The 10,238-nt window shown below is 34.0% G+C and overlaps 1 protein-coding gene across 4 annotated transcripts; it reads right to left on the bottom strand.

The window, feature by feature from the left end:
- Positions 1 to 3,366, bottom strand: LOC112519227 (alkaline ceramidase-like). Of its 4 annotated transcripts, none has more exons than XM_025127234.1 (3): positions 3,277 to 3,366; positions 1,729 to 2,076; positions 1 to 796 (listed from the first exon to the last, which is right to left on the bottom strand). In XM_025127234.1, the coding sequence occupies exons 2-3, from the start codon at positions 1,980 to 1,982 to the stop codon at positions 283 to 285; spliced, it is 768 nt and encodes a 255-aa protein (XP_024983002.1). In that variant the 5' UTR covers positions 1,983 to 2,076; positions 3,277 to 3,366; the 3' UTR covers positions 1 to 282. The 4 variants fall into 4 exon arrangements, with proteins under 4 accessions (XP_024983002.1, XP_024983004.1, XP_024983003.1 ...); XM_025127236.1 differs by having other exon boundaries at positions 1,729 to 2,070; positions 3,277 to 3,364; XM_025127235.1 differs by having other exon boundaries at positions 3,273 to 3,364.
- Between the last annotated feature and the right edge of the window lie 6,872 nt (positions 3,367 to 10,238).

Genomic DNA, 10,238 nt, shown 5'->3' on the forward strand with positions numbered 1-10,238 from the left:
TACCATAAAGGAATGAGCATCTTTTTAGCCACAATTTTGCAATAAACCATTTCAAAGTACAGAAACCATCATGTTCCCTGGCAATTTTTGCCAGAGTTGAGTTGGGCACACAACCTGCTATGAACTTAAAATATCTATATCAAAATTTTGACCAATCATTAGTAACAAACCTCTCAAAAAGGCCAATATCTAACCTAACATAACAGAAAAGATGTGTATATATGGTACAAAACAGACCACACAAACCAAAATAAAAAAGGATATATGATGTTGCTTCTCCTTTCACTGGGACTTCGGTTTTTCGATTTTGACATACGGCAAGAACCCCACGAAATGCGTAATTCTAGGGTTCCATCCTCGTTGCTGAGCCCGACAAAACATCAAAAATTCATTTGCAAAATAGGAGTTGAATCCCATGAATACATGCCACAAAGCGTGGCCCTGGGGATTGAAGTTCCAAACGGAAACGTTGTTACAGAAGAGACGGTCACAAAGCCAACACGAAAGCCCTACCAACAATGTGATCATGTATAGTTTGGCTACACGCTTGGCGGGTTTATCTTGTGTGTGAATGTAGTACTTGTACGTCCTCGGGATGCATAGAAGACAGAGTAAAACGTAGTGAACTTTGAAACCAATATCAAAACGGAGCTGTGAATGGAAAACGGCAAAAAGTGCACCGTAGAGGAATAAAAAGATGGGCATGGTACTTTTGTAATGCCAATCTGGTGAGTAGAGGATGTAGATGTACAAGAGCATTTCCCACACCATAGGTGTTTCGTCACCTTGCTGTTGCCTGAAAATGCAAGTAAAAACTTCTTCCATCAAATATAGATCACCACAGCAAAAAGCATAATTCACTTTTCTTTTCAAGACAATGCACATGATTAACACAAGTCTTGTATGGAAAAAGCAAACTATATGGATTAATCTGTCTGGATTGTTTGTGAAGGTTTTTGTTTGGAAAGATTTTTTCCCAGATGGAAGGAACATGATTCTTATTTGGGAGGGGCAGGTTTGAAAAAAACTTGGTTTTCTGCATAAAGCTCCCCCATAGAAGCTTACCAAATATGCCACTTTCTATGTCATTAAGCCTTTACCAAATAGTCATGTATAGCAGAACAAATAAGTTGAGAGTCCCATTAAGCTCGTTAAGTTGTTAACAAACAGGCCCCAAGACATAAACACCCCAAAGATGTCAATGATCAAATGGTAAGAAGAAACCAAAATAGCAGGCACCCGACAATTGTGGAAAGGTAGGAGCACGTGCACGTTCTATAAGTCGGGGGTTTTCCGGTCGAACATCTAAAGGGGTAATGGCAATGTTCTGAGTGAAACAAAATTAGCGTCCTTGAACTTCAAAATTCATAACATAAATGATCCAATTTGCCTCCATTATCTTCTTTTGAAGTATATAATATTTATATACAACAAATACTCATGCACAACTCCTCACCTTCGGGCGAGTTTTGAACCTTGGACCTCCTGGGAGGTCGGGCTCTACCACTAGGCCAATAACTAAAATAATATACATATTAAAATTCCATTATATGCTGGAATACAAAAAGAAAGTCACCTGCTCTTATTTCTTTATTTACTTGTATATGATGTAAGAGTTTAAGTCCTGGTTATGAAATTTGTTTCTTCTACGTTACAACTTTAAATATGCATGTAGAGGGTTTTTTTTTCCATTAGAGTAACATGAGAATTGGGTCTACAAACACTTACAGTCGTTGCAATGTGGCATGGAACAGCATGCTCCCAATAGCAAGCATCATATTTGAGATGTGGAGTATGCTAAATCTTTTCTCAAACCGCTGGCTCAAGGCAATCACGAGGCCAATAAGCGCAAAAAGAATGCTTGGGATATTTGAAATTGTGTTATAGAACTCTGCAATATAAGAAGAGTACACATAATTCTGTTCACACCACTCTGTGGTGGAAGTAACAGGGCCCCAAAAACTTGATGTTGCAAATGCCATTCTTCGAACTAGATGCTGAGTGTATCAACCAAAGAGTTATAGTCACGAAGCAAACAATCTCAAGATTTTGAGTCACCACTGCTGCTGCCTGCACCTTGTGAACATAAATGTGAATACTTCAGTAATGCATTCACGAAACTTACAGCGTTGATGAATGAAAGCTTATGCATGATATTTGTGTTAAAAACAAACCACAGTAGGACTTCAACTTAGATTTAAACCAAATATTTATTTGTCTATTTAAACAAACAGTTCATCCATTCAACTTGGTTGCGCTCTTGATTACAATTCATAAACCAGCACCTACACCCTTACACCCTTGGTTCCCCACTGAGTGTCCTAAGTTGATCTTGAGTTACCCATTCAAAATCAATACGAACTTCTTCACAGGTTTAACGCCAATATTTTGTCTAACTGCATACTTGTTGCATAATTTAAGACAGCCATGGGTTGCTCAACAAGGATTCAACAAATGCTACCAATTTTGAAATTAAAAGTATTTTGTCAGGTTAAATAAAGTGTTAAGGTGATAAATGCCTCTAAAGATTATCACACCATATACTATTTGAGGATCAGACCTGCAATCACCTTCATGTAAACCATATAGATCCTAACCACATAATAGCATAAATATTGCTAAATACACCTCTACCTTCTAATTTTCTCATTGGTCAACATTGACTTGCTTTTTACATTTTCAATATAGACCTGATTCCAACATAAATAGAGGTGCATGTAGCAATACCCTTTCAATGTATTACTTTTTACCCTTTACAATGTAATACAAGTAACACGAAACAAAAGAAACACTAGCGAACAGATCTACAACAACATCCTTTTAGACAATATGAATCAAAATGGTCTCCTTTCATACTGTTATCGTTCAGAAGACTCAAAATCACTTCATGGAAGCAAGATACAAGTCTTCATGTAAACCATATCCTAACCACTGAATAACATTTCCAAATACAACTCTTCTCTACACTATTTTTAAATCCGTAACATTTGGTTTTGGTATAATACACAAAAACACAAAATAAACATGAATTCACACGTCGATCTAGAACAACGTGCTTCTAGACAGTATCAATCAAAGCATTTCAAACTTTTTTCATTACGATCCTAAATATCACTGAACAGTAGCAAAATAACTACAAATCAGAATAAAAAAAAACCCTAATTTCATCCATTCTAGCAACAATCACACTTGACAACACAGTTTCAAATATGAACAATCATCAAAACAATTGCATGTACCGAAAATAAGAGATGGAGATCTATGTAACGTACATACCACTAATCAGCTTCTATTCCCTGCCAGTTGGGCCTAAATCGTACGTAAAGAGAGAAATAATTCACAGAGAAATCTCTCTCTCTCTCTCGTACACGGGGAACAGAGGATGAACTTTTGAGTTAATTGGAAAAGATTCGTCACGCGGATTTAAAGGAATCTTTGAAACCGCTAGTTCGAGCGCGTGGCTGAAAGCCGCATAGGCGGAGGGAGTCGGCAGATGCGCGTAGGAGATCAAGGCCGTTGGATTGAAATCGTTTAGATTACACCATTTTCAACAACCATCTGAAAATAAAAATAAAAAAATATTAGAAATTTTTTTATTTTAACAATTATATTAAATGGTATATTAAGATAGAAAAAATAATAGATATACGTAAAAATCTCTAAATTTAAAGAAATTTTAAAACATATACAGAAAAAAAGATATTATAAAGTATTTAACAAAAATCTCCTTGTGGTCATGAATGTTTAAATACGGTAGCTCCAGGCTACCTGTAAAGCAGATGGTCGTTCTGGGATTAGTCCGCTCGCATAGCGGGTTGGATATCCAAGTTAATTAAAAAAAACTCAATTTCCTCTCTTTTCTATATAGTTTAAGGTTCCATTTGGTTTGTAGAATTGAAATGGATTTTGAAGCCATGTTTGGTTTAAAAGATTTCATAATTTGAAATCTCAGGATTTCATTGAAATCTAATTAACATAGGATTTAGAAATCTGTGAGAGTGGTTGGTATTTTATGTGATTTCGTAAGATTTGTGTATATTAATATTTTGAAATATATTAAAAATATTTGTTTTGTAATAATTAATTAATAAAAAGGTAATTTAATTATTTTTATACTTTTTAATAAATTGTTTTTATAAATTATTTATTTAGAACAGAATTCAATTATGTTCTAAATTTTACAAATCAAACATACCAAAATTTCAAATTCATTCAAAATTCAAATTCTTTGATTCCAAATTCTTTCACAAAATCCAAATCTCTCACAATTATTCCATCAAACCAAACGCCCCATGATTTTCTACATTGGAGTTTTCTCCATAATTTTTTATCTGAGAGAATTTAAAAAAGCTGTTGAAGTATTATAGAAAATAAAAGTTGATTTTCTCTATTTTAAAGAAACTGTTAAATCTGTAAAAAAACACTTAGGGATGGGACAATTTATTGGTCATATTTTCTTTTATTTTGTGTTTAAAATAATAATTTTATAATGTTTTAATTTTTTTTTAAAGGAATATAACGTTTTAATTTAGAGTAAATTTCACTTTTGGTCCCTAAAATTTAGTGATGTTTTTGAAAGTGGAATCTAAGATTTTGCTTTGAAAATGAGACCTTATTACTAACTCCGTTAAAAATGTCCATCTAAAGTCAGAGGTAAAGTTGTCCAACCATGTTTTCACTCTCTTTTCACAAATTTTATTGCTTTTTCTTATTTTTATAAAACCCATTGAGCTGTTGGGACCAACTTGGTAAAATTTACATTCGTTTCCAGTCATCTTGTCCGACCAAATTGTCGTTCATTTCTCCAGCCAATTTGTCGGTAATCTTCTCTGGTTAAAAACCCTTTGGCCAAACCCTAATCCAAACACCAACATCAATTAAACCCAAACGCAAATCCAAATCTAAACACCAAAATCAAAATTAAAATCAAACCTAAATTCAAACCTAAACCTTATAATCAAAATCAACAGCCAACCCTTGATCTAAACTTAATTGATGAAAACGTGGGAAGCAAGGGAGGGCGGTCTCATCAAACGATACAATGTCGTTTCATATTTGTAGAGATTCCAATAATTTAGACATTCCAATAATATTTTCTTTATTTTCCATAAAATGGACCAAGGATTACGACGTGTTTGGTTAGTATTGGTCCTTAGAAACATTCTGTTATTTGCTTCCTTTCTGTTTGGATATTTAAGGCCCTACTCAGCTGATGATTGGTATCTTTTGAACAATCAATGAATGAATAGCAAAGCACCAGAGCTTGTTCTCTGTGTGATTCATATAGCTAAATTGAAGTGTTAGCTATCACCAAAAATCGCTGGAAAAATTGCGGGAGAGGGGAGGGGGTCTTGCCAAAAAAACATTGGAAATGAGGGTGGTAGGGACACGGTGATGGAGCCGGGTCACCTACTCTCCGGCGATCACTATTGTTTCTGGCGATTTCTTCCGTCCAGATCAATAAGCACTCAAAATCAACAGAGTTTGATTTACGAGGGAGGTTAAATTTTATTGTTTTGTGTAGGAAATCTCTTCTGATTTTGAATCAACAAAAATGGGTTTTTGATTAGGTTAAAAATGGGTTTTTGTAGAAAATCTCTTCTGATTACGAAGTTGTAATTGTATAATTGTTAAATTGAAATGTGTTAAGCTTAAACTGCACCAAACCCCGCATTTTACAGTGCAAATTTTTTATGGTTTGAGATATGTTCAGTGCAGTTTATAGTTTGGGATAATATACAAACCGAATATGCGGTATGTTTTGCTTTTTGATCCTAAACCGTACCTAACTGCACCGTGAACACCCCTAGGTGGTGGAGGAATTGATATCTATTGTAGGTAAGGGTGCTCAAAAACCCGATCAACCCGACTAACCCAACCCAACCCAACACGAAATAACTCAACCCAAAGCAACCCGATGTCTAATCGAGTTGTAAAATTATCAAACGATAGGTATTGGGGAGTTACTATTATTTGAACCCAACCCAACCCGATGAACCCGATATCCTTTTATTTCTTGAATTTAATATGATTGTTGAATTTCTATTAATGTGTACATTAGACAATTACACTATTATGTATGCTTGTCATATACACATATTTTCAAAATATTCACATCTTTATATAATTCATTCGTATATATGTTCAGTAACTATGAACATATATATGTAATTGAAAAAGTTAACTGAATGTGATATACGTAACAAATATGGATAAATTGTATCAAATGATTGATGATGAAAAATAAACTATGAGTTATAAAATAACATATTCTAGATTTGAAGAATATTTTAACGTACTAAAGTATCAACCCGACCAACCCGTACGGGTTGGGTTGGGTTGCACTTTGGTTCGGGTTGGGGTGAGTTAAGATTTTTTAAACTGCAAGCATTGGGTTGGGTTGTTCAAATGTCTTCAACTCGATCAACCCAACCCATGAGCACCCCTAGTTGTAGGCGGTGGTGGTGTTGTGAGGAATTGACAGAGTTGGTCCCATAGTTTGATAGTTTTACAAAAATAAGAACAAATAAAAAAAAGTTACAAAAATAGAACGAAAACTTGGTTGGACAAATTTACCCCTGGCTCTAACGGACATTTCTAATGCGGTTAGTGGCCATGTCCCATTTTCAAACCAAAATCCGAACCTGAAGGACGACATCTTCACTTATTAAAATATAGGTTCTATTTTCAAAGATATCACTAAACCTCGAGGACCAAAAGTGAAGCAATCTAAAACATCAACTTTTGTTATATTCTGCCTTTACAAATTCAATGGGTAGAGTTAGAATAATTAACCAAAAACGTTTTAATTGTTTAAATGTCCACTAAAAAATGTAATCAAGTATTAAAAGAGTTTATCTAAAAAAAATTGTGAGCCAACCAAACTCGACTCGACCTAAAATAAAAGTTAGTGGTGTTTGATTCATATAATAACGTCTGCTAGAATTGGAATATGTTAAAAGAATTGGAATCTGAAAAAATTGAAAGGAGATTTAATCACGTTTGACCATGTATGTATGTGGTTGGCAGGAATTGGAGTTGGAATTATATCCATCAAAAGAATTTGAATCTATTTCAGGGACGGACCCATAAATTTTTTCTAACGGTGACACCATTTGGCTATAAGAAACAAATATAAGAGAAAAATTTAATGGCGACACCATTTGACTATAAGAAACACATGTAGGGAAAACATTTCAAATTGTGATACCTTGACTAAGAAAATGACACTAATAGGATCCGAACTCGGGTCTGGGGTGGAATAAAAGCCTTGCAAACCAACTATACCAAATTTATCTAAGTTGACATCTTTATCAACTAATTCTAGATGCACTAAAACTATCGAGCATTCACATGACATGTTGATATGCGTTGTACCACTTATCTTTAAAAATAGAAACATTAAAATAATCTTCATATAATACAAGTATTCACTAGTAGTCTAATACAAGCAACAATTGAGGAGTGTCGATGGACCGTGGGGGTGTAGACGAGTTATTAAGGTTGTTAAAATTAGGCGAATAAATTCAGTCAAATTCTATATATTCATCCGTATTGTAATTTAGCAAAATTTAAAACATGATAATTTAAAATTTAAAATCAAAATATGTTGTATTATTAATTAAAACTTTAATTAATAAATAAATCGGTACGGTATGGTTTTATCATGATACATGACTTCTAATACCATGTACTAACCAAGTTTAGATAGTTGACACGGTACTACCAACCAATTAGATTGGTACAGTTGGTATGAGAATTGGTTGGTTTGTCTTGGTACAAATTGACATCCCTGATGACCTCAATGGATTTTTTCCAATTATAACCTTAAGTTCTTCTAATTATTATTTTTTAAAATTTCATTTTAGGTTTTATGCTATCATTCAGCTTCTCATCTAACTTTTATTAAACGTGACTACTTTATCAGTTAATAGTTAGCTTATTAGCCAACAACTAGTTTGTCAACCAAAATCTGGTTTGCCAAACATAATCTTAACGCGTTTTAATCCGTTATCTGGTCTATCTACTTTGCCAAACATAATCTTACACGTTTTAATATGTTATCCGACCTACTTGCTTCCCTACTTTGCCACCTATATCAACAACATTTGGTTGGGACCATTTTAGTTCGTGCAACTATCTTTATGACCCAAATCATGCCTCCCCAGTCCCCACCGTGTCTTAATGAGTATTCTGTACAAGTTGGTCTTAATTCTCAACACACGGTTCTTGGTCAACGGCTATTATCATTGACTTCATATTTGTTGATATATACTATCAGGCTCTAACAATCAATTATTAGACCCATCGGTGCTCCACTGTCTGTCACTGGTCACCACCGTTCAGTTTCATTGGATCTTAATTGGACACCAGCGAACAGTTCCAACAAATTGTCTGCTTGCTTGTGTTTTCATGTTGAGGTGAAATTGTGAACATTTTTATCTAAAATTAAACATGTATATATGATTATATATAATCAAATGTCAATTTCATTTTTTTTATCAACAAATTGTCGTTTAGGTTTCATAAATAAGGATGGTGCATGATTGGTTTGAGCTTGTGTTCCAAGGATCAAAAGTGCCCGGAGGTCCAGATTCAAATCCAATGAGGAATAAAAATCCCCTTGTGGCCACGGAGGTTCAAATGCGGTGACTCCGGGCTACCCGCAAAGTAGGTGGTCGCCCTAAAATTAGTCGGCTCATATAGCTGGATATCCAGGTTAATCTCAAAAAAAGGAATGGTCGTTATCTATCTAGACAAAATCTAGAACCAAAAAAAATTCAATTGTCCAACTTGATATAGGATTGATGACATCATGAACGGGTTAACCCGAATACTTATATCTAATTAGCATTGAGGCTCGCCTATGGTTTATGGCCCGTTAATAACGTTTTACTAATACAATAACAACAAATGCCCGAAAAAATGTTGTCAAACTAACAACTATATAAACAAAATTTGAATCTCTTAGGGGTTGTTTACTAAATTTTTATTAAGTCTTATATGGATAAATTTGTCTGTCTGGATAAATGGGTGTTGTTGTTTACTTTTTTTTATCTGAACCAACAGTCTGAATAACATAAATGACTGATTTACCCTCAATATTAATTATTTGAACATCAAAACAAAAAAAAAAATCATAAATAGGCCAACGATGGGGTGTCTCATATGAGAAGGAGGCGATGATTTAAATAAGGGGTACGGGTGTCATTTTTGTGGCTGAATGGGGACAACACACCATTTCTATCTGTGCGAATAAGCCGTAAGTAAACAACCCAAATGAGATGTACGAATAAGCCATATAGACCAATAAACCTAATTAAGCCGCAAATAAACAACCTCTAAAAGATCTATCCATGGGACCAAAAGGTTGAGGAGAGTGATGTAGAATCGAAGCAGACCCAAAAAAAAGTAGACACATGTGCATGGTAGTGGTTGCCCCTCTAGATGCATATGTAGGCCTAGATGAAGGATACAATACAAGTGGTGTTTTGGGGGCGAAGGGGGAGGGGGTGGGGCATGATGGAGTTGGGGTCAAGGAAGGTGTGGTGGTGCCCAAAGTTGCAGATGTGGGTAGAGGGGAGGGTTTGCCTGGAAAAATGGGGAGGGAGGTGGCTTCGTTGGAAGAACGATGGGGAGATCGTGTTGTTAAATGAAGATGTTTTCGTTTAAACTCTATATGTCTATACTATATTATAAAGCATTTGACAAAAACTCTTAAAAACGATTTTTTATGCACGGAGTACTGTTTATTGATGCATATTACTTAAAATTAAATATTACAAGTAAATTGTGCATAAGTATAACTTATTAAAGCTCCATACTTGAATTCGTTTAACTAACTGCAGATAAACATAATCAAATATTAGATAAACATCTCATTTTAAATATAAAAAATCTAAAATATAATTAGGATAATCATTGATAACTAACAAAATACTTAGTTATTATCTTGATTATGTTTATATATTTTTTTATAAAGATAATAACTAAGTATTTTATTAGTTATCAATGATTATCCTAATTATACTTTAGATTTTTTATATTTAAAATGAGATTTTTATTCAATAGTATAGATAGATATAGACTAGAAGCGTACTYGCGCAATGCAGCGAGATACATCGTGATTTTAATATTTTATTTTATTTTTTATCTCAACTGATGTTATAATATGGCTTTATGTGATTTTGAGAAAGTGATGATGTTTTTATTTTTGAATAAAATATATGTTTGAAGAT

Source organism: Cynara cardunculus, assembly GCF_001531365.2.
Source record: "Cynara cardunculus var. scolymus isolate 2C chromosome LG 10, CcrdV1, whole genome shotgun sequence".
NCBI classification, from domain to species: domain Eukaryota; kingdom Viridiplantae; phylum Streptophyta; class Magnoliopsida; order Asterales; family Asteraceae; genus Cynara; species Cynara cardunculus.